At 51.8% G+C, this 24,610-nt stretch overlaps 1 protein-coding gene across 1 annotated transcript in view; it reads right to left on the reverse strand.

Moving 5' to 3' along the window:
- Positions 1-22,672, reverse strand: part of NTN4 (netrin 4) — a 38,142-nt gene extending 15,470 nt beyond the window's left edge. The window contains exons 1-3 of the mRNA XM_054167729.1: positions 22,609-22,672; positions 16,978-17,513; positions 2,551-2,838 (exon numbers count right to left, since the gene is read on the reverse strand). Coding sequence (XP_054023704.1) covers positions 2,551-2,838; positions 16,978-17,451 — 762 coding nt within the window. The 5' untranslated portion in view covers positions 17,452-17,513; positions 22,609-22,672. The remainder of the gene's footprint in view (positions 1-2,550; positions 2,839-16,977; positions 17,514-22,608) is intronic.
- Between the last annotated feature and the right edge of the window lie 1,938 nt (positions 22,673-24,610).

The raw sequence follows: 24,610 nt of genomic DNA on the forward strand, positions 1-24,610 counted from the left end.
AAGACCTTCAGCATCTTTTGATGTTGGGAGCATGATAACAATTTATAACAGCCACCGGCTTGACCACGTGGGGAGGGGGTGGGAGGTGGGGGTGGAATATTCACCCTGCCAAACTATATAGAAGTGTTTAAAGCATGGCAACTCAGTCTACACAAGATCCCAACCATACTGTATCCCCCTCCCCCCCTTCAGGTTGCCTGGGGAGAGCAGCTGGTGTGGTAGTTTTAGGCTATGCCATCACAGCTGGCTAACTTGGTTACATCTAATGCATGCCCCAAAATCAGGTGAGGTACATCTGGGGTTTGGTGCCTCATTGTCAGGCAGCTGCCAGAAATCAGGTGCAGATGCATCCACTGGTCAGCTTCCTGAACCATGTTTTCTGTTAAGCCTAGGAAAACCAACCCAACCAAACAAATGAAACAAAACCCAAACCAACCCAAACCAGCAACAACAACAACAAAAGAGCTCCTGGAAAAGAGCAGCACAGAGGAGAGGGACCTGAATGTCCTGGTGCACAGAAGGATGAACATGAGCCAGCAATGTGCCTTGTGGCCAAGACAGCCAATGGTATCCTGGGGTGGATTAGAAGGGCTGTGGTCAGTAGGTTGAGAGAGGTTCTCCTTCCTCTCTACTCTGCCCTGCTGAGGCCACGTCTGGAATACTGACTCCAGTTCTGGGCCCCTCAGTTCCAGAAGGACCTCAGGGAACTGCTTGAAAGAGTCCAGTGCAGAGCTACAAAGATGCTGAAGGCAGTGGAACATCTCCCTGCTGAGGACAGGTTGAGCGAGCTGGGGCTCTTCAGCTTGGAGCAGAGGAGCCTGAGGGGCTGTTTATATTCATTAATGTTTATAAAGATGTGCAGGGCAGTGCCAGAAGAACAGAGCCAGGCTGTGCTCAGTGATGTGCAATGATAGGACAAGGAGCAATGGGTGCAAGCTGGAGCAGAGAAGGTTCCACAGTAACATAGTGCAGAACTCTTTCATGGTGAAGGTGACAAAACACTGAAGGAGGCTGCCCAGAGAGGTTGTGGAGTCTGCTTCAATGGAGACATTCAAAACCCACCTGGACACATTCCTGTGTGACCTGCCCTAGGTGCAGGGGCTTGTTTTTAATTCTTGCTTTGATTTTCAGTACAGTTTTGGCACTTGGCTCCTTCCCACAGCCCCACTTGTTACCTGCACACCATGGTTTCCACCAGCTGTAACTATTCTGGATGCATATGTGACTGCAGGCTCTGTTACAGCTCTCAGCAGTGCTCTGGGCTGTGATCTCGAGCCATTTGAACCCACCAGAAGAACCCTGAGCAAACAGCTTCCTTCCAAGAGTTCTGCTCAGGGAACATCTGTGGGAAGCAGATGCTGCTCAGAAGAGTCCTATCAATCACAGTGCTGCACGCCTTCACACCGCTGTGCTTTCAAGATGTGCAGGGCTGGGTCTGTTTGAAGGGAAGTGTGCTGTCTGCCTCATGTCTGAGATCATCACTGAGGTGAAAGGAGAGCTCCCTGAAGAGCTGGATGGATGCCAGACCTCCTTACCTCCAGGAACTGCTGTATGAGCTTTTGAATGCTCTTTCCCTTTCTAACGTTATTCAGCAAAATCTGTTTGACTGCCCTGGCTTTCCCCTGCTCCTCTGCCAGCCAAGCCAACGTGTTCAGAGCCAGCCAGTATGGGCAGAGAGGACCAGAGGTGCTGGGGACAATGGGTGTCCCTGGACTGGCAGGGAGCAGGCATGCTATGCCACAGGTACCCAAGGTGCTGGCTGCTGCTGCCGTGCCCATCACCTCCACAACAAGCTAGTGGCTCTTGCTCCTCTGGGCCATAGGACAACAGAGTCTTGGTGACTCCCAAGGGATTTGAGCTCAGAGCTCACACTAGATCAGGTTGCTCACAGCCACATCCAGCCTGGCCTTAAACACCTGCAGGGAGGAGGCTTCTGCCACCTCCCTGGGCAATATACTGACACACTACAGAAAAGACATTGAGGTGCTGGAGGGGGTCCTGAGAAGGGTCTGGAGAACAGGGCTGGTGAGGAGCAGCTGAGGGAACTGAGCTTGTTCAGTCTGGAGAAGAGGAGGCTGAGGGGAGACCTCATTGCTCTCTACAGCTCCCTGAAAGGAGGTTGCAGTGAGGTGAGGCTTGGTCTCTTCTCCCTAGTCTCAGGTGATAGAATGATAGGAAATAGACTGAAATTGTGCCAGGGGAGGGTTAGGTTGGAGATGAGGAGAAGTTTCTTTGCTGCAAGAGTGGTCAGGGCTTGGCAGAGGCTGCCCAGGGAGGTGGTGGAGTCCCCATCCCTGGAGGTGTTCAAGAAACCTGTGCCCATGGCACCTGGGGACAGGATTTAATGGCCACGGTGGTGTTTGGTTACTGCTTGGGCTCAGTGATCTCAGAGGTCTTCTCCAACTGAACCAATCTATGATTCCCTGACGTGAATCACTGCTTTTGCTCACTGTGCTTGGAAACCAGGGCACCACACTGCACGCCTGGACCAGCACCAGACTCTAGAGCACCCCTGTGCCGTGGGGTGGACGCTGGGACCCCTGTACATACCACGTGGAAAACACCAGCTGCCTTCAGAGGCTTGAATCCAGCGACAGGGACGCAGTGGTCGGCGTGGCCGTTGCAGAAGCAGCTGCCCTTCACCATGAAGTCGTAGATGGCATAGTGCAGGGGCACTGGGGGCTGCGGGGGCCGCAGGGCAGGGCTGGCAGGCAGGCAGGGGCAGCCCTGCGGCTCCAGCAGCCGCACTCTCAGGTTGGTGATCTTCAGCTGTGCCTGGGCTTCGGCACTGTAGGGGTCCTCCACGGTGTGAGGCGGTGACAGGGCTCGATAGATGACCTGGGCAGGGAAATGCAGCAAGGGAAATGATTAGAGAGAAGTTCTTCCCAGTGAGGGTGGGGAGACACTGGAACAGGTTGCCCAGGGAGGCTGGGGATGCCTCCTCCCTGGGGTGTTCAAGGCCAGGTTGGATGAGGCTTTGAGCAAGCTGTGCTGGTGGGAGGTGTCCCTGCCCAAGGCAGGGGGGTTGGAACTGGATGAGCTTCAAGGTCCCTTCCAACTGAAACCATTCTATGAATCTGTGAACAAGTGACATTTCTCCATTAACTTGAAGCAGAGTTGGTGGCAGTGCTCTGCAGCGTGTCCCACTGCAGGGACCAGCCCATGCTGAGCTGGGGCACTCTTGGTTCATTGCCCTCTCCAAGAAGGGGTGATGTTTTTTTCTTCCAACAAATAAAGCTCAGGCTTCCAAATATTTGGCTCCTATCAGTGCCAGGCTGCTTTCTAGTGGAAAAGTAATTAGGTGTAGCAATTAGTGACAGCAAGCTGATAGTGGAGAAAACTGAGATAAGCAAGAAAGAGAAGTGGAGGGCTTCTGAAGTGTCAACAAATACTTATCAGTCAGTCTTTAGTTTAATTTCAGCCTTATTGAACAGGTAAATATTGGCTTAAGCTGGAAATTGAGAGCAGTAGATAAAAATCTGCTCTTGAAGTAGATTTTTATCTTTCTTGAAGAGGTATCTTTCTTGAAGAGGTTTATTTTAAAGCTGTTGGGCTGCAGTGAGACACCAGAGCCAGCACAGACCTTGCAGAACTGCCTGTGGAATAAAATGACACATTTCTGACACACGAATTGGTCACCAGTACAGTCAGCTTGCAGTGACACTTTCCAAGCAGTTCAACAGTGCCCCTGTGTCAGCACTGGTGAGGCTGCACCTCCAATGCTGGGTTCAGGTTTGGGTCCCTCACTCCAAGAAGGACATTGAGGGGCTGCAGAGTGTCCAGAGAAGGGCAACCAAGCTGATGAAGGGTCTGGGGAACAGAGCTGGTGAGGAGTAGCTGAGGGAGCTGGGGGTGTTTAGTGTGGAGAAGAGGAGGCTGAGGGGAGACCTCCTTGCTCTCTACAGCTCCCTGAAAGGAGGTTGGAGCAAAGTGGGGGTGGTGTTGAACACCTGGAGGTGGATGAGGCCTTGAGCAACCTGGGCTAGTGGAAGGTGCCCATGGCAGAGGGTTGGAACTGGATGATCCTTAAGGTCCCTTCCAACCCAAAGCATTCTATGAATCCTGCCAGCACTGCTTACAGTGATCAGAGCCTTCTCCCTAAAGCCACTCCCTCTGAGGGATGCAGCTGATACAGCTGATGAAGGCTTCCCTTCTATTTCACCAGGACTCGGGGATTGCAGAAATAATGAGCCCAGCAGTGCCAGCTTGCCTGTCTGCAGGCTTTGCTTGCTGGCTGCCACCTCTGCCAGCCCCACCACTGCTGGCATTGCTCTTGGCCAGGACCTGGCTTTTCTCCAGAGCTGCCAGGATCCAGCCAGAGGAAGCTTTGTCCTGGCCTGGAAGGAGATTTAGAGCTCATTTTGGAGCTGAATGATGGCAGTGTGCTTTTGCACAGCCTGTCAGCCTGCCAAGCAGGGTCACAAGTAGCACAGTGGTGACAGCAGGGCTTGGGCTTGCTGGTGCCAGGTGTTGCACACTGGCAAGCACATTGAGACTGCAGCCCCATGCTGCCATCCTGCAGACTCTCCCTCCCACAGGTATTCTAGCATCTCCTGCCAAAAAGACATCAATAAGGGAGAAGGTTAACCAGGGGAGGTGGTCAGGGAGCAGGGCTGGTGACCAATATGCCCCTTGAACAGCAGTGTGGAGTCTAATAAATCCCCACACCTTTCAGAAGGGTTTTTCCCCTCCCACCTCTCTTTCAGGAGCATACAAAGATTTTTTTCTGTTTCTTCCCTCATCCCTAACATAAAAATACCAAGCAGATATGGATAGAAACCCAAGTGAAGCCAACTGTCACAACCTGCATCTCTCCCTAAGGTTTGTTATTCATCCAAATTTAAACCAGAGAATCAGAGAACCACAGAGTGGGAGAGGTGGAAAAGGACCTGTGGAGATCATTGAGTCCAAGCCCCCTGCCAGAGCTAGGGCAGGCCACACAGGAACTTGTCCAGATGGGTTTGGTGAGACTCTGTCAGTGTCACTCTGATCACATTTACTTGTTAGGGGCTTTGTGAACACAAGATGCTTTCAGAGATGGAAAGAAAATTCAACCTGGAGACATCCACTTCATAGAATCACAGAATCACAGAATGCTCTGGGTTGGAAACAACAGCCAAAAATCTGACCTTGACTATCTCCAGGGATGAGACCTCAGCTACCTCCCTGGGCAACCTGTTCCAGTGTTCCACCACCATCATGGTACAGAACTTGTTCCTAACACCCAACCTAAATCTCCTCTCTTCTAACTTCAAACCATTGCCCCTCATTCTATCACTCCAGACCCTTGCAAACAGTCCCTCTGCAGCCTTCTTGTAGCCCCCCTCAGGTACTGGAAGGCTGCTATTAGATCTCCCTGGAGCCTTCTCTTCTCCAGGCTGAACACCCCCAGCTCCCTCAGCCTGTCCTTGTAGCAGAGGTGCTCCAGCCCTTGGATCATCTTTGTGGCCTCCTCTGGAATCACTCCATCAGGTCCTGTGTTGAGGGCTCTGGATGAAGAATGCCAGGCTGAGAATGTTGAATAAAAACTGGCACTTTGGATTTGTTGCTGTCCCATGAAGTGCATCCCAGAGATGCACTTTGCTCATCCTGATTCAGATGAGAGCAGTGAAGGAAATCAGAGCAATTTCTGCTCAATCCATCTGCAGACTTTGCTCCATGGTTTCCAGTTTTGCTTGTTTGTCTGGCCTCACTTAATGCACCTGACTGCTGCTTGCAGCTCCAGCAAAGGCAGCCACAGCAAGGGAGTCAATAACCCTTGAGTGCCTTCCCATGGAGAGAGTTAAACTTGTCTGTGTGGAATTCAGGGGGAGTTGTGCTGCTGATTTCAGTGGAGCCAGGATTCCCAAATGCTGCAAACATTTCTACTTGAAAACAGTGATGCTAAACATGAGGCCTCTCTGTAATTCCCAGGGGCTGTCCTGTCTCACTCCCACTGTGCCCAGCAGCCCCACAGCCATGCTGCACCCTGCAGCAGTGCCAGGGAACGGGGCAAGCCTGGTCTTGGCACTGCCAGCACAGTGAATGTCCTCAGCCCTCTGTCCCAGACGTTAGTAGCTCTGCTTTGGAGTGAAATACAAACCAGGCATTCTAACATGCAGGACCCCAGACAAACAGCAATTGTCTGCTGGGCAGATTGGGTTGAGTTGGAGTCAATGAGGTCAAGGATGTGTTTCCCAGCAGGACTTCCCTGTTCAGTCATCAACCTCTCTGATTTCTCCCAGGCTTTTTCAGGAGTCAGCACATCACTGGGGCTCCACCAACCCCATAAAGCTGTTATGGGTCTGCTCCCCTGTGCTGCCTAACACCCCACAGCCACCTACAGACACATGGATGGCAGCTTTCATAGTATGGCAGAATTGTTTTGACTGGAAAGGTCTCTTAGATCATCAAGTCCAGCCATCAACCTAAGGCCACCTGGCCAGGAAACCATGTCTCAAAGTGCGATGTCCTTATGTTTCTTGAACACCTCCAAGGATGGTGACTGCACCACCTCCCTGTGCAGCCTGAGAATGCTTTCTGTGAAGAGCTTTTTCCTAATATCCATAAGCAGCTCTTGCAGCTCTTGCTCTGTCAACTTTAGGGTGTCAGGGAGTGACAGGACTGGGGGGAATGGAACAAAACCTAGAAATGGGTAGATTCAGATTGGACGTTGGGAAGAAATTCTTCCCCATGAGGATGGTGAGACACTGGCACAGGTTGCCCAGGGAAGTGGTGGAAGCCTCATCCCTGGAGGTTTTGAAGGCCAGGCTGGAGGTGGCTGTGAGCAACCTGATGAGGTGTCCCTGCTCATGGCAGGGGGGTTGGAACTGGCTGAGCCTTCAGGTCCCTTCCCACCCTGACAATTCTATGATTCGATTCTGTGATTCTGTGATTACTGCACCCATCTTTTTTTTGCCTTTGCTTCTTGCCATTGCAGAGAGGCAGTCCTGCAGCTGAGTGCATGTATCCAGCAGCAGCAGCAGCAGCAGCCATGGATGTGGTGCACTCCAGTGACCGCCTGCTCCACAATGACCTCGACTTATAAATACATGCAGAAGAACCCCAGCCTGTTTACATGCCACAGGCTATGAAAGGACATCTTTATATATATCTCTCCACAGTGGGAAGGAAAATGCTAATGAATGATGCTGAGAGTAACAAAACAGGCTCTGAAGTCAGAAAGTTGCATGAGGAAGTCAACAGAAAAAAAAACCCAAGGAAAGATTTGCCACCAGCAAAACCTTCTCCAGGAGTCCCGAGCGCATCGCAGCCTGCTGCGGCCTCCCCCCGCCCCAGCTGCAAGGGCCTGGACCTTTGTCAAGAGGCAAATCTCCACAGGGATAAAATGAGGCCCTCTGGGATGCTCACACCATTGGACAAACATGTGATCCACAGAAAGCTTCCTCCTCACAGGATCATAGGATGTTAGGGGTTGGAAGGGATCCTCGAAGATCATCCAGTCCAACCCCACTGCCAGAGCAGGACCATAGAATCCAGCACAGGTCACACAGGAACACATCCAGATGGGTCTTGAAGGACTCCAGAGGCGGAGACTCCACAACCTCTCTGGGCAGCACATTCCAATGCCTGATCACTCTTTCTGGGAAGAATTTCTTCCTAACATCCAGCCTAAACCTCCCCTGGCACCGTTTGAGACTGTGTCCTCTCCTTCTGTCGCGGGCTGCCTGGGAGAAGAGACCAACCCCCACCTGGCTATAACCACAGAATCATAGAATCAACCAGGTTGGAAAAGACATCACAGATCATCAAGTCCAACCTATCACCCAACACCTCATGACTAACTAAACCATGGCTCCAAGTGCCACATCCAATCCCTTTTTGAACACCTCCAGGGATGGTGACTCCACCACCTCCCTGGGCAGCACATTCCAACGGCCAATCTCTCTTGCTGGGAAGAACTTTCTCCTCACCTCCAGCCTTAAACAACCTCCCTTCAGGTAGTTGTAGAGAGCAATAAGGTCTCCCCTGAGCCTCTTCTTCTCCAGGCTAAACAACCCCAGCCCTTTTCCCTACCTGCTGTGTATATGGAGGACCAAGAATACCTGGAGCTACCTCCAAAGAGCCAGACAGAGAGCTGGACTTGCCTGTTCATAGGCAGGGCTGTAGGGAAAGCTGGCTCCCTCTCCAGAGCTGCAGAATAAGCCCTTTGACAGCTTCTGAGCATGAAGCACCACTGCAAAAGCCTGCAAAAGGCAGCAGGTTAAGCATCTCAGGAGCTGCAGCAGTACCAAGGACCCTAAGGGATTTCTTTCAGCCTAAGAGTAACTTGATTTCATGGAGTATTTTTTTGCAGCTGCTCTTATCTCCAGGGAAAAGGGTCTGTGTCTAAGAAGGTTTTGTGTCTTTTGTGTCTATTTGTGTCCAACTGGCTGCTTAAACCACCCAGCTACCACGGGCTACATTTAATTTGGGGGGAAAAGAACAACCTGTCTGAATGATGTGTAAATGCACACTGTCCAGAAAGGCCATGAGAAACAGCACCCTCCCCTCCCCCTGCTTTGGAGCCCCTATGGTGCCCACAGCACTGAGGGCTGCTGCAGAGACCGGTGACAGAGAGCCAGGGGCAGGCTCTGTCTAGTAAGTTTGTTGCAGACATTAACTTCTTTTCTTCCTGGAAATGTTGCCCAGGGAGAGTTTGAGAGCTTCCCCACTTGTGCAGGATTCTGAAGGTTGGTGGACTTGGGGTGCCTGACGGCGACAGCCATTGTGCCTGGTGATTAATCTTCAGATTAAGTCCCCGGGAGCTTTTGATCCAAAACCTTCTGAGATGTGTCAGCTCCCTGCTTTAGGTTACACACTTCCCATGTCACCAGCTGCACCCAGGAATCCCAAAGAGGAACATGGCAGTTCCAGCCTGCCAGCCAGCAAACTGAGAGCTGAATTAGTGAGTCAGTCCTCCCTTCGTGCCCAAAAGGAGCAGCGAAATGAAGCAGTGGGGTGCAGTGCCTGAAGAGGGGCTCTGGCTGCACCACTGAAACCCTGGGGCACTTTTCTCAAGGGAAGCACTGTCCCCACTGACAGGGCCAGATGCCAGTTTAGAGCATTAAATTCTGCCTCCCCAGATTCCTCTTGTTTCATGTGGGTACAGTGCTCTTCTTTCATGTGGGTACAGTGCTCTTCACTTCCTACATAAGAAGTTTGGAAAGGGTCTCCTGGAGCACTGGGACCCGTTCCCTCCTGCTGTTGGCAGCCCACAATATAGTCCCTTTGACAGACTGGTCAAGCTCTCTCTGAGGAAGAATCTGTCTTATCCATAGTTGGAGGCCAACCCAGAAGCCCTGATCCTCGCTGGTTAGAAACTTGCTGTTCTGAACAGGGCCCCGCCGATAGGCGCTGTTACACACTGGCTGTCCTCCATCCCAGAGGTGGCTGCATTGCAAGAGCTGGCCAAGCAGAGGACCAACCTCCAAGTGCCCAAAGCACTGGAAAAGCCAGGGAGAAAAGGAGACAATGAGACCTTCCTGTGGGCTAGCTGCAGTGGGGTCAATCATGTAGAGGGCCAATGGGCAGGCTGGAGAAGTGTTTTGCTCCTCTCAAGCCCTGGGCATGATGACCTTTGAGGGACCCCTCCAACCTGAGGCATTCCATGATTCTATGATGTCATTGACTCCAGCCTGACTGCATCTCATTAACAATTCCCCTAGAAATCATTATTCATGTGCTTATGAACTAATGGCCCCCAAGGTTTGCTCAGTTCACTGATGCAATGCAAAGAGCTGGGCTGAGTCTGGCTGTCACCCTCATCATCCCTGGCCCAAAGCTGAACAGACTCCCCTTTGCATGTGGTGTTCCTGCACAAAGCCTGGCAATTCCCATTTCCCCAGAGACAGAATGATCAGGAAGATGCTGTTAAAGAGTTGTTGTTGGGGTTTTTTTCCCCCCTACAAAATGCACTTCTACAAAGTGTAGAAATGGGACTAGAAAACATATTCCCCTAGCCATGTCCTCACATGTCCTGAGCACTGCTGAACACCAGCCAGGATCTTTCTTTCTTTCCTTCTCACCAGCCTGGGTCTTTGATTCATCTCTCTGTGCAGACATTAGTGGCACAGGGTGATTAGAAAAGCCATTTGCAGCCTTCTAATGGGCTGAGATCCCAAGGGGGTTTGAGGTTATTCTTGCCTAGGTTCTTTGTAGAGTGCCAAGCCCTGCAAATGTCTGACCACAAATCTCCTGTGATCCATGAGATCCTTGAAGGATCTCAGAGCAATGAAGATGTAGCATCAGTTAAGGGCATCAATGATAAGCTTCAAAATCAAGCTTAGACAGGCATAGAAGACAGGCGAGGAAAATAAAGGGGCAAAAGCTTTTTAGGCTTCAAGAGTGTTTCTACAACCCAGAATTAGGGCTCCAAATGAAAATCACTGAGCATCATTAAATCCTCTTTGTGTCTGCAAGTGTTACAACTCCTCACTGTCCATCAGGGCCAGGCTTGTGAGAAGCAGGACACAATTCTTCTCTGCACAGCTCATTTCAGGTAGAATCAGCAGGATTGATGTTAAAGGGGGGGGGGGGGGGGGAGCAGGCTGCTTGCAGCGCCAGTTCAAGGCAAAGCACTTGAAGACTTTTCTGCTCCAGAGGGCATCTGAGATCAATAAAAATGCTCAGTTACACACACAGCCCACAGCAAAACAGTGGCATGTGGTGTTCCACAAGTTAAAAGCATGCTAGACTTGGTTGCTGCAACATAGGCAGGCTGCAAATAGGTCTCTCCTATTAATAGCAAACAGCAACAATAGCTGAGGTCTCCAAATGATTTATTAGCAGTATTCTGAAGAGATGAACACTCAAATAAGTTACCAATTTACTAAAATCTTGTCAAGGGGACTCTGCTTCAGTAAGTCCTTTTATCCTGGAGCTTGTCTAAATGGGGACACTCAGGCGAGCTAATCTGAATTGACCACAGATGGGGATGTAAAGTGAGTGAGATAATTGCATTGCAGAGTGGACAGTCAGCCTGGCTCACGGGGAAGGAATTAACATCTGCTCAGGGCCCCTGGGGGATGAGCCCCAAACTGTGGTCTCTGGCCAAGGATAACTGGAAGATTAGAGTGGAAAAGAAGAAATATTAATCTGAGCTGAGCTGTGGGAGGGAAGGAAGACTGGCTTTTGTGCCTACTGATACCATTGCCCTTTCTGTCTGAGCATGGAGCCAAAAGAGTTTACTTCTGCAGCTTGTTTACTTAGATCAGATGATGTTTCCCCTGCAATCATCTGGCTGAAGGGTCACACCCTGGAAAAGTGGGAATACTCTGGATTCATAGCACACTTGTATGATCCAGCCTAAAATTTGGCTCTAGCCTTTCTCTTAAACCACTGGTGATGTAAGGCCAGCATTTAGAGGTTCCTGCCTGTGCAGAAGAAGCTGCTGCTATGAAACTGTTAACTTACTAAACTCAGCACAAGGAAAGCCTTTAGTGACCCCTCTGCATGCAGCTGATCCCAAATGATTCCCTGACAAGGAAGGAGTTTTCTGTCTCCTTCACAGTGTTGCAAACCTAACCCCTCAAACTGGCACAGGCTTGAGGCTTGATGGAAATACAGGCAGGCTGTGCTGAGATTTCCTCCTCCTTCCCATCTCTCTTTCACCCAAACTGCACAGGCTCCATGGTGGGGAACAGCTTGGCCCTAGCTGCTGAGCTGGGAGAGGTCCTGGAAGCAGTGCCAGCCTGTGGGTGGATTTCTGAACAGGAAGCAGGGAGCAGGATGTGGGCACCTGCCATCTGCCTCTTTTCCTCTGCTCCCTGCTGAGGAGGGGCTCAGTTGTTTTGTTCAGCTCCTGGACTGTTGCAGAGAAGTTGCAGCTTTCCTGGCTGCTGAAAGGATGCTGCTTTGCATGAGGTCAAACCACAGCCAGGCTGCTCTGGCATGGGACTCAGCTCAACAAAGCCTCTGAGCATGTGCTGACCTGTCAGCTCAAGCTTACTTCCACTGAGAAAGCCTTTAAGAGCAAACCCAGGGCTTTGGTGCAGTGTTCCTGACACCAGTGCTGTGCCATGCAGCCTTCAGCCTCTTTCCTCTGCAGTTCTGCTCAGATCTGTTCTTGCCCTCCTAATCTCACCACTGGGCTGTTATCTTCCAGCTCATACCTGCTTCAAGGTGGAGGACTGAGATGCATCCAAAGCAGAGGATAACCAGAGTCTGCTGGTTTTGCAGCATCAGGGAGAGGTAGCAAAGAAGAGCACATACCTGCCATGTCCCTCCCCATCAGCAGACCTGGCACCTGGCTCCCAGCACTGTGGAGACACCCAGCTTGGATGACTGCAGCATGGTGCTGCTCTCCACTACCCTGGTCCCACCACCACCAATGGAAGCTCAGAGCTGCTCTGCTGCAGAAGATGAAACGAGCAGCTTCAGCACCTCTCATTTCTTCCCCAGCACTGAGCTCTGGATCTTTGAAATGAACCCAGAGGCTTGGCAGCTTGCTTTCTGTGCTGCCATAAATCTCCTCAAGGTCAACATCGCAGCAAGTTGGGATGAGGGAGGATATTTGCCATAAGAGTTGGGCCAGGCATCTAAGGAATGACTCCAGAGGATGAGGGCAGAAGAAATGCACAAAGCCTGATCTTCCTGCTCAATAAAAACTGAAGCAGATACACCCTTGCTCCAAATTAACACCGGTAATTAGTAACAAAGAGGCCATAAGCCCCTGAGTACTACGAGCTTCTGCATACCACTGCCTTGAGACAGGGCTGGCAGGCACCATCATGATCAGAAACAGTGGTGGATCAGTATCACTTGCTCTTTGCAGAGGGCTAAAACCAGAAACCACCAGCCCAACCAGCCACAGCTCTGTGCCAAGCTCTGGTGCTGTTTAGGGTGGACCACCATCTCCTAAGGCCTCCACTGAGCTTTGCACCTTGCTCTTCCCAGGGGGAAGGTCACCATCCCTTGAGGTGTTCTCGAAATGTGGGTCCTTGAGCAACCTGGTCTGGTGGAAAGGGTCCCTGCTCATGGCAGGGGGTTGGTACTGGATGATCTTTAAGGTTCTTCCCAACACAAACCATTCTATGATTCTCTGGCACTTCAGGACACCATTTAATGGCCATGGTGATCTTAGGTTGATGGTTGCACTCATTCATCTTCGAGGTCTTTTCCAACCAAACCAATTCTATGCTTCTGTGACAGGTGGCAGTGACCAAGCTGCCAGCAGTGTACAGAGGTCCCAACACCCTGCAAACCCCTGCAAGCCCTCACTCCTTTGTGCCTGGAAATGCAGGTGGGGCTTTGAAACGTTTGAAGTGGGGGAAACTGGTAGGCAGATGGCGCAGCACGCAGTTTGGGTCATGGGTTACAGTTGTTGTATCACAGCTAAAAATACAGTGAAATAAAACAAACCCTCTAAAAATGTAACCAGGACATCCAGTAGCACTTGCAGAATTTATGCTCGTGCTCTTAAAGAGAGCTGTGGCAACTGAGCTGCAGTTAAACAATCCCCTTCAGCCCTGGACACTTCAGATGAGGACTTCTTTGAAACCAGCGTTTCAAGGGGAATTACTGTTTCCATATGTCTGAAATTAGGTGCTACCAGAAGTGGGAGTAAAGCACAACATAACTGCAAACAGAACACAAAACTCTGCTGTTTCTTTAGGTGAGATACATGTTGCTATTGGCAGTTGCAAGTAATTGCTGGAATGTGGCACCCTGTAATAAATTAGATGTGATATTTGCTAAGCATGCAGCCTTGCCATCTGGTCACCAGAAAGCTGCTGTTACTGCTGGTGCAGGTAAAAATGGTGTTTAAGTGCAGGGGACTGAAGTGTGCCCTGCAAATAAAAACTTAGAAGCTCCAGCCCCTTGGTCTCAACATTTGCTTAAAACCTGGAATAAATAAATGACTTTGACTTTCACAGCACTGTTGCAGTAACACAGACTAAAGCCATGCCAGAAGAGATCCCAAAGGAGCAAGCTTGGCAACAGCTTGCTCTTGCAGCATGCTACTGCAGATGCACCAACCACCACCAAATTCCTTTTTCTCTTGAGACAGGCACTGCTGTCTACACACAAATCCTTGATCCTGCTGTCCCCATCCATTGCACCAAACTGCAGAGGAGCCAGCCCGAGGCTGGTATCTGCACAGGTTCTCAGCAGGCAGGGTCCCCATCCTGCTGTGCAGGAACTCCAGTGGGTGACTGCAGTGAGAACTACACTGGGGTGCTGCCTACACAGGACTCAGCACAAACAAGGCAAATAGTGCCCCAAGTGATGCCCTGGGTTCCTCATCCCTCAGAAAGGTCCCTAGGAAAGCTGAAAGAGAAGAGCACAAGCTGGAATCTGCCCAAGGAGACGGTGAGGTAGTGGCCCTGGTGGAGCTAAGTAATGGATGGACTTGATGGTCTTAAAGGTCTTTTCCAACCATGGGGATGATGCTGTGAATACCCCAGACACGTCCCATGGGCTGGCCCAAGATTTCAGTTCCTTCCCTGTGTCACAAGCTGGCACAGCCTCATGATTCAGGTGGTGAGACACAGAGGCTGGCAGAGAGATTCCCACTTGTGGACATCCCTTCTTTCTTTAGCAGATCCCACTTTGTAATTACCCCTGAATCAGAACCACACCATGGGTTGGGTTGGAAGTCCAACCTCTGCCATGGGCAGAGAAACCTTCCACTAGACCAGGTTGATAAAAGCCTCATTTAACCTGACCTTGATTACTTAAGCCCACAGCTTCTCTGGGCATCCTGTTCCAGTGTCTCACCACTCTCATCATAAGAAATACCTTCCTTATATCCAATGTAAATACATTCCAGTTTAAAACCATGGAACTCTGTCCTGTCAGAAGAGTGAAAAGTCTTTCTCCATCTTTCTTATAAGCCCTTTTAATCTATTGAACTGTGAAAGGAGGCTCAGGCAGCTTTTTGGTGGGAAGCAGGAGAAGAGAGGAAGACAGCAGCTTCTCTTGCCAGCCACCTGATTTAAACCCTTTGCTGGGCTAATGAAGTAACCACCCTGGGTCTATCTGGCAGGTTTGAAGATCCTTGCTTCTGAGCTGATGAGATCATGGAGCAGAATCTCCTAGAGCAGGACACCAGATGCACTCTGGTGAACAAATAGCTCTCAGTCTTTCTGCAGCGGGGGTTCCTAAGCAAAGAAATGACAGAGGTGACCCCAGATGACTGCACAGGGGTCTGAGGAGGAGGTTATTTTTCTTAGGCATGAATGCTGGTCTCCAAAGTCCTCCAAGAACCCCAAAGTAAGCTCTCATCAGAAAGTACAATGACAGAACTGAATCAGCTAACAGTTTCCCTAATTCCACTGCTAACCATGTGTGTGCTGGAGCACAAACACCACTTTGCATTAGGCAGCTAACAGATCATGTAGGAGGCAGCACAGATCATGCAGGAGGTAGCATAGATCATGCAGGAGGTAGCATGGATAGTGTAGAAGATAGCATGGATCATGTAGAAGATATCACAGATCATGTAGGAGGCAGTATAGATCATGTAGGAGGTAGCATGGATCATGTAGAAGGTAGCATGGACCATGTAGAAGCTGTTGCAGCTAATGAATGCACTAAATAGTGACAAGGACATCTAGGAGGAAGGTATCATAAGATCTGCCCTCACAGAAAATCCATATATAAATGAAATTGTGCCAGGAAAGGGTTAGGTTGGCGATGAGGAAAAAACTCTTTCCTGCAAGAGGGGTCAGGGATTGGCAGAGGCTGCCCAGGGAGGTGGTGGAGTCCCCATCCCTGGAGGTGCTCCAGAAACCTGTGGCCATGGCACTGTGGGTCACGGTTTCATGGCCAGGGTGGTGTTGACGGTTGGACTGGATGATCTTAGAGGTCTTTCCCAACCGAAACAATTCTGCCCTTGTGCTCAGATTTGCTGCTCTCCGTGTGTTAGGTCAGAGCGAGGTTTGGATGCCGCTTCCAAGCGCGCTCGTTCCATTGAGCCACTAGAGGGAGCAGTCCTTAGAGACCAAGAGCTGCTCGCTCCGGACACCTTCCCAAGGAGGACCCCACGGCTCCCGGGCGAGGGTCTGCACCACCAGGGCAGACTTAGGCACCAAAGAGTCTATAGAGTTCTATTGGTAGCACTTCCAAGTGCATGGCTTCTTATCTGCTGTTGGGGGAAATCATTTTTCACATCTATTTTTTCTCTTAGCAAATGTGATGTTTTCCTCCTTCCTTTTTCTTTCCATGCTCATTTCACCAGAGAAGAATTATGCACAGAGGAAAGAGAAAAAAATGCTCCTTAATTACCTGGCCAGTGTGGGTGGTGGGAACAATCCAAAGTGTGGTCAGTGAATGGTTGTATACTTAATTCTGAGTGAAGGCAGTGAATCTGGTGACCATTGCTTTTCGGTCAAAACTGGACCAGTCTGCATCACCCCAAAACCACATGGCTGCAGGGAATGGAGAGGACCATCAAGAGTGATGTTCCCTTTGGCTTTCCCAAGGAATCAGCAGCATCTGACTGCTTTATCTCTCCTCTCTAGTATCAGGTGACAGGACAAGAGGAAATGGCCTGAAATTGTGCCAGGGGAGGCTTAGGGGCTGGAGATTAGGAAAAACTTCTTTGCTGCAAGAATGGTCAGGGATTGGCACAGGCTGCCCAGGGAGGTGGTGGAGTCCCCATCCCTGGAGGTGTTCAAGAAACCTGTGCCCATGGCACCTGGGGACACGGTTTAATGTCCATGGCGGTGTTAGGTCAACTTGATGACCTTAGAGGTCTTTTCCAGATGAAGTAACTCCATGACTCTATGATTTGTAGTCGTATGGGGAGCTTCACTGGGTGAGGAAAGAGGACTTCCTCATTTTTAGAGAAGATGGCAATTAAGAGCTTAGCAAAACAAGGGGCAGAGTGATGCCTACATCCCCCAGGAATGAACTGTGTTCTTCCCCCCGTGAACCAGATGTGATGACAAAGGCTGGCAGCACAGTAAAGAAGCGTGAACACTGGAGTGAAGGCTGCAGAGGGAAAGCATGGCTGGAGCAAGGGCTTTCCCTTCCCCACCCCAGCACACCTACCTCTCCTCCAGTGCAGGGGAAAGGGCTGGAATATCTGGAAGTGCAAAGGGCTCCTCTCTGCCACACATCATCCTCCAGCCCAAAGGTGGCCGAGCAGTTAGCAGCGAAGTATTTGTAAGGCTTCCACGTCTGGCCGAAGTCCTGGGAGCGCTCCAGCACCATGGCTGCCGGCCGGGGGGACTTGAACACCAGGATCAAGTGAGTGAAGTAGAAGGCGGCTTCCAGGTCCAGCTGGATGGTCTCTCGGGGGGTGTCCCGGGCCGACTGCCACCAGGTGCGGGGCAGACGGAAGGGCGAGTCGGCCATGGCAGCAGCCGGGTGCGCCAGGCTGGCCTGGGCTCCGCTGCAGCGGCCGCAGAGCAGGCGCCCGCAGCGGCGCTGGGCATCCTCGGCGTAGGCGCAGAAGGCTTCGGGGCCGTCGCGCCCGCAGGCGGTCTCTGTCTGCAGCGCCCGCCCGTGCGCCAGGTTACCCATCCGGGGGTTGCAGGCCCTCTCGCAGGGGCTGCCCAGCCCTGCCCCCGCCGCGCTGCCCACACCTGCAAGGCAAAGAGGGCAGGGATGGAGCTGGCCCCCGGGGTGGGCGCGCTCCGACCCGGCGGCAGCAGACGTGCCCCACGGTGTGCTTTGGGGGGGATGATGAGAGCACATCCTGATGGTACCCAGCAAGGGACAGCACAGCACTGCTGCTCAGCTCTCACAGAATCACAGTCACAGAGCCACAGAATCACAACCAGGTTGGAGGAGACCTCCAAGATCATCAAGTCCAACCTATCACCCAACACCATCTAATCAACTAAACCATGGCACCAAGTGCCTCATCCAGGCTCTTCTTAAACACCTCCAGGGATGTTGACCCCACCACCTCCCTGGGCAGCACATTCCAATGTGCTCTCCCCTCTGTGAGGCTCACTGTGTCTATAAAAGCAAAAAAACCCAAACCAACCCAACCCTCAGGGCTTCTCTAAAGTTGGGAAAATCACTACCAAGAGAGGTGCAGCAGAGCAGGAAGCAGGCAGGAGAGGTCTTTCCACCTTGCCTCCCCACCCTGCAGGATGCAGAGCAGGGCTGAGGCTTTGTTAGCAGTGGCTGCGGCCATGCCACCCTTTCCCCAAGGCTTCCAAGGGGATCCAGGTGGTCCAGACTTTGGGGACAGTGACTGTGGACACCAAGAATTGCAGAACAGAGCAGGCAGTGGGCAGGAGAAGGTGCTTCCACCTCACCTTCCCACCCTGAGGGCTGCAGAGCAGAGCTGAGGCTTTGGGGACAGTGACTGTGGACACCAAGAGTGACAGAACACAGCAGGCAGCAGGCAGGAGGAGATGCTTCCACCTCACCTTCCCACCCTGAGGGCTGCAGAGCAGAGCTGAGGCTTTGGGGACAGTGACTGTGGACACCAAGAGTGACAGAACACAGCAGGCAGCAGGCAGGAGGAGGTGCTTCCACCTCACCTTCCCACCCTGAGGGCTGCAGAGCAGAGCTGAGGCTTTGGGGACAGTGACTGTGGACACCAAGAGTGACAGAACACAGCAGGCAGCAGGCAGGAGGAGGTGCTTCCACCTCACCTTCCCACCCTGAGGGATGCAGAGCAAGGCTGAGGCTTTGTTGGCAGTGACACTGGACACCAAGAACTGCAGAGCAGGCAGCAGGAGATGCTTCCGCCTCACCTTCCTGCCCTGAGGGATGCAGAGCAGGGCTGAGGTTTTGTTAGCAGTGACTGTGGCCATGCCACCCCTTCCCCAAGGTCTCCAAGGGGATCCAGGTGGTCCTAGGGCTGGGATAAAAGCTCAGGAAAGATGGGCTGCTGGTGACACCATGCTGGCAGAATGCCAGGAGATGGCTGTGGGGGACAGCATTGCTGCACCCCAACTCACCGTGCAGCAGATCAGGTCTCAGGGCTGCAAGACAGAGGAGTATCTCCTGCCACTAGTGACCTCAAATCTTCACCTCTTTTCCCACCCTTCCATCCCTACCCCAAACCTCCTCACAATCCCAAACCGTTGCTGAGGTCAGGGTTGAATGGAAGCATAGCTTCAGTTTGGGAAGGCTGTCCCTGATGTGTGTGAAGGCAGGGGGGGAAAAAAAGAAGAAATAATAATAAATCCATGGTTGAAATGATGCTGGCAAGCTGCCTCACAGCTGAGGCGCTGTGGGTTCTGTTCCAGATTCTCTGGAAGCTTTGTTGAGTTAAAAATCAACAGTAAAAGTGTCAAAAGTAAAATAAAAATCACCATGGGGTTTGGTGTGAAACCATCTGCAATGTAACCCTCCTGGTGCAGGAATGCTTGATTAGAGGCTCTCCACCTCGTTATTAATGGAGGTAACACTAGGTCAAGGCTGTATTTGAGCATAAAAAGCATTACAAATAATAGAAAGAAAGAAAGAGAAAGAAAGAAGGGGAGAAAGAAAGAAAGAGAGAGAGAGAGAAAGAGAGAAAGAGAGAAAGAAAGAGAGAAAGGGAGAGAGGGAGAAAGGGAGAAAGAAAGAGAGAAAGAAAGAGAGAAAGAAAGAGAGAAAGAAAGAAAGAAAGAAAGAAAGAAAGAAAGAAAGAAAGAAAGAAAGAAAGAAAGAAAGAAAGAAAGAAAGAAAAGAAAGAAAGAAAGAAAGGAAGGAAGAAAGAGACAGAAAGAGAGAAAGAAAGGAAGAAAGGGAGAAAGGAAGAAAGAAAGAAAGAAAGAAAGAAAGATAAAGAAAGAAAGAGAGAAAGAAAGGGAGAAAGAAAGAAAGAAAGAAAGGGAGAAAGGAAGAAAGAAAGAAAGAAAGAAAGAAAGAAAGAGAAAGAAAGAAAGAAAGAGAAAGAAAGAAAGAAAGAAAAAGAAAGAAAGAAAGAAAGAGAGAAAGAAAGGGAGAAAGAAAGAAAGAAAAAGAAAGAAAGAAAGAGAGAAAGAAAGGGAGAAAGGAAGAAAGAAAGAAAGGGAGAAAGGAAGAAAGGAAGCAAGTAGCTGTGATGATTTGTATGTTGGCAGGCCAAACCATCTGAGGTGCATAATGTCTTCTTTATCACCAGGCCAGTCATACAGCCAGCTTTGTGCACCAATTAGTATGGCTTCTTCTTGGCATCCTTGCTATGTCCAAAGGTCATTTCAGTTTAGCATCCAATAAATCCTTTATTTGGGGTTTATTCAGCTTTTGCCTGCAGTGTCATAGCTGCAATTAAGCTATATTGCACACTGGCAAAAGCTTTCAGAGCCTGACAGTGCCCCCCACTCTTTCTGCTCCTCAAGAAACACCCTGGAAAGGAAATATTTCTGCCACCAAAGGTCCATACACGTTTTCTACACTAATTATTCAGAACGGATGTGGCCCATTAGCTGCCACGCATCCATTACAAAGCACTCCTGAACCCAGTCTCTGGTTCTCACCCAGCCTTGGGAAGTTTGTGGTGAGCAAGAAAAGCTCAGTTAAGTTTGTTTTCTACAGGGACCAGGTAAAACCGTGCCTGAGATGGTCACCATTAACCAGGCAGAATATGTTTACTCTAGGAAAGCAAAGCTGACTGCCAAAATGATATAATATCACTTCCATCTCCTGAACATCCCTTTCAAATCGTAGTCTAAACATTAACACAGCTCTCCTGAGGGGTAGGTAAGTGCTATTATCATGTTATCAGTCAGGCTTGCCACCAGCTGGCCTCCTTTATGTCTTTGGCTGCTTTCCTGGATTCTTGGGCTATGTGTAACACGGTGCAGCTAGCCACTGAACAAACAGATGCACATCCACTGTGCTTCCCTCAGGTGTGGGAGTGCAAAGCAGGTTTGGGAGGAGGGGAAAAAGAGCAGGGCTCAGTCAGCACCCTGAGACAGACCAAGATTATTGCTTGTCTTCATCAAGTCCCTTTGGATTTTTTGCACACCACTGATTATTGCCTCCGGGGAGGCAGTGGAGGAGGACCTGGTCAGTGGGAGGTCTCCTGGTGACTGCACTGGTGGCAGGACTTGGCATGGCTGTCCCAGGCGTGAAGGAGAATGCAAGGCTCTGCCTAAGCCCAGCCAGGAGAGGCTGGCTACCAAGCTCCCATGTGAGACTCTGGGAGATGAGAAAAGTAAACCGATAGAATGGTAAAAACAAAGTAATTAACTGCTCACGGCTCTGGTCACACACGGCCGCTGACTGCAGTTGTCTTTGCACCAAGCACGGAGGGTCCCTTCCTCACCTGGGGCTGGCCCTGGCTTCAGTGGGGTTTGAGAAATACTGCTGGCACACAGACCCCACTTCCCAGCGCAGGGGCAGGCAGGAGGGAGAGGAAAGCCCTTGTGAAAAGGGTGTTTGTTTTCACTTGAACTGGAAAGAGCTGCATGAGGGATGCAGTTATGAAAAGTGACAGCTTCCTAACCTAACGCTGGCTGCCAGGGGGACTCAGCACAGGGACAAGCCAGAGCACAAAGATTTCCACGCCGTCAGCTCACGACTGCTCTGCCGCAGCCCTGGAAAAGGTGCTGTGCTTTTCTTGCTCTTAATGAATCTGCTCAACTAAGCCACCACCACCAGCCCCAACCCAGACCATACACCGTACATGCCACCCCTCTGAGGTCTTCTGTGATGAGTAAGAGCATGTAGTGAAGTAGTGAAGCCCATGACTCACCTGTAAAACATCCATGGAAAATCATATGCTTCCTGCTGAAGCCTTTTAGCAACACTCAGCCTTGTGATGTTTCATTTATGTCTTGTGCCTGATTAAATATTTGTTTCCCATCTGGGATTTTTTGGATTTTTTTTTCCTTTTCTTTTCCTTTTTAGAGAAGAAAATTGGCAGCCAGCTTCTGACCGGCCGAGGAAGCGTTATGCAAACTGTTTATGCCCAATTGTCTGCTGCGAGGCGGCAGGACCCCGCTGCGGCAGGGAGGTGGTGGAAGCCTCATCCCTGGAGGTGTTTGCAGCCAGGCTGGATGTGGCTGTGAGCAACCTGCTGCAGTGTGAGGTGTCCCTGCCCATGGTAGGGGGGTTGGAACTGGCTGAGCCTTGAGGTCCTTTCCAATCCTAACAATTCTACGATTCTGTGATCTGAGCGCAGCCTTTATGCCGCGGGAAGGCGCTTTCAAAACCCTGCCCACCCTTACCCACCCTCACCCACCCTGCCCGCCGCCCTCCGCACCCCGACGGCTCGGGGCACCCAAACGCGGACTTTCCTCCGCCTCCCGTGCACCGAACAGCTCCTGGGCGAGGAGCAGCCAGATCCCCAGCTCCCGTGGGGCTCCCCTCCGCCGCCCCACCGGAGTCCCGGTCCCCTCTTTGTCTGTGACGAGAGGTGCGGGGCTGGGTGCGCAGCCGCGGCCAGTGCTCCTGCCCGCTCCGCGCACCCGCACCCGCGTACCTACACCGACAGCGTGTGGGGACAGTGGCATACCCAGCACGTACGTACACACATGCACATCGTATGTGCGTGTGCGCAGACACGCGTGTGCCCGCGGCGCGCACCCGCGTACGTGATACCGGCTGCACGGGCAGGGCGATGTGCACAAACGCTGTGCGTACAGATACGCGCGGCGAGGTACTGGCACACGCCGCGCGTACAGATACGCGCATCTGCGCACACGCGTGTCTGCGCACACACCACAAGCAGAAGGCAGCCCCGTCCCTACCTCGCCCACCCGCGGAGAACGGAAGCCAAGGAGCAGCGGACGGTCGCGAACCCACCTGCAGCAGCGGCGGCGGCGGAGACCAGCAGCAGCAGTAGCGGCGGCAGGCGCGGCAGCGGCGGCCACATCCCGCTCCCCATTCCCGCCCGCCCCGTGCTCCCCGCCGCCCCGCGGCGCAACCGGCCCCGCGCGGCATCAGCGCCCCGCGCGGCACCGGCGGGCGGGCGCGCGCCGCCCCGCCACCGCCGACACGCGCCCCGCGCCGCCCCGCGCCGCGCCGCAGCCCCCGCCGCGGCCCGGCCCCCCCCCCCCCGCCTCCCCCGCGCCCCGCCCCGCCGCCGCCGCCGCCGCCGCCGCTACTCTGCCCTCCCACCGGGGACGGTTGCCGGTGCGCGGCGAGCAGCGGTACTGCAGCGGAGGGCACCGAGACGGGCGGGATGATGCCCAGGAGAGACATCCGCGCCCCCGCGGTGGGTCCTGGCTCCCGAGCACGGCGCTGCCGTTCCCCGGGATGGCTCGACTTTAACCGAGCAGCTAAACCCGAGGTGCTCAGAGCTCTGACCACGGTTCTCGTGCTGTGGATTCCTTTCTCATCTCGGAAGGACCAAGCGATGGAGACACCTGCCCCTAAGGGGGCTTTTTTTCATTAGAGTCATAGAATGCATCCGCTTGGAAAGGACCCTCAGAGATCATCTTGTGCAACCTCCCTGCAGCCAGCAGGGACCTCCCCCGCCAGAGCAGGCTGCTCAGGGTCCCATCAAGCCTGCCCTTGATTGTCTTCAGTGATGCGGCTTCAACAACATCTCTGGGCAGTCTGTTCCAGTGTCTCACCACCCTCGTTGTGAAGAACTTCCTCCTGATGTCCAACCTAAATCTACCCTGCTCCAGTTTTAAGCCATTGCCCCTCGTCCTATCACTCCAAACCCTTCTAAACAGTCACTCCCCAGCCTTCCTGAGGGTCCCCTTCCGATACTGAAATGCAGCTCTAAGGTCTCCTGGGATCCTTCTCCAGGCTTCTCCTTTCTTTCCCAGGACTTGGCAATCCGTGGCTTGGCTCATAGGTCCCATGCAGTATAACTGTTTGACAGCACCAAACCTCAGCACAAGCTTTGGGCTCAGAAAATCGGCCAAGACCAAGGTACGTCTGTTTTTCACCACCACAGTGTTACCTTTCCAGGTGTCAGCAGAGGGACATGAGGAGAGCAAGGGTGGGGACCTTCTCAGCAGCCACCTTTTTCGCTTACCTGAATTGAACCCGGGAGGTGAACATGTTGCAAGCATTACTAAATCTTTCCTACTTCTTTCTCTGCACTTTGAACTGGGAGAACTTAAGAACAACCCTGTTTTACAAGACAGCATGGTGATATCTCAAGACCACTGTGCTTCCTCCTGCAGTGTGTTTCAGAAAGGCTGCACCTTCAGGGCTGCTCAGCACTGTACCATCATCAAAACATTCCCCCAGGGGTATTTAATCCATAATCCACCCACAGCAGCCAAACACCTGACTCATAGGGTGGTGATATCTCTGTGCCTTCCAAGGCGCAGGGAGGCTGATCTTTGTCACCTTTCTGATCTCTCAGGGCTGACTTTGGTACCCACAGGGAAGCGTTTTGCTTCAGTTGCCACTGCTGTTTTCACTGCCCCCCAGCCCCAGGTGTGAGCATCTTGAAGGGCCAGAGGAGAAAATGACATAGTTATGAGGAGAAGAGTGTCCACCTCTCTCTCCCCAGACTTTGTTCATGAAGCCTCTGGGTTCATAACTGCTGGCTAAGGAAAAGCAAGAGGTATTTCTAGCTGTCACTCATGCAGTGTGGTTGGAGGTACCCAGGTAGATGGAAAGGCCCAGAAATGTGAACATCACCTGGCTTTGTCTGATATCATTTGTCAATCATACTTAAGTAGTCTTTGAAGAGTGATGATGTTCCCTGAACATGCCCCAGTAAGTTGGAGGGCAATAGGCAGGAGTGACAGGCCTAGGAGATGGCCTCTCCCTCCTCAGAGATGCTGAGGAGGCAAACTGGAGAAAGAATCAGAGCCTGCTGATTTGGCAGAGGTCCCTA

The sequence above is a fragment of the Dryobates pubescens genome, chromosome 15 (assembly GCF_014839835.1).
Source record: "Dryobates pubescens isolate bDryPub1 chromosome 15, bDryPub1.pri, whole genome shotgun sequence".
NCBI lineage: Eukaryota > Metazoa > Chordata > Aves > Piciformes > Picidae > Dryobates > Dryobates pubescens.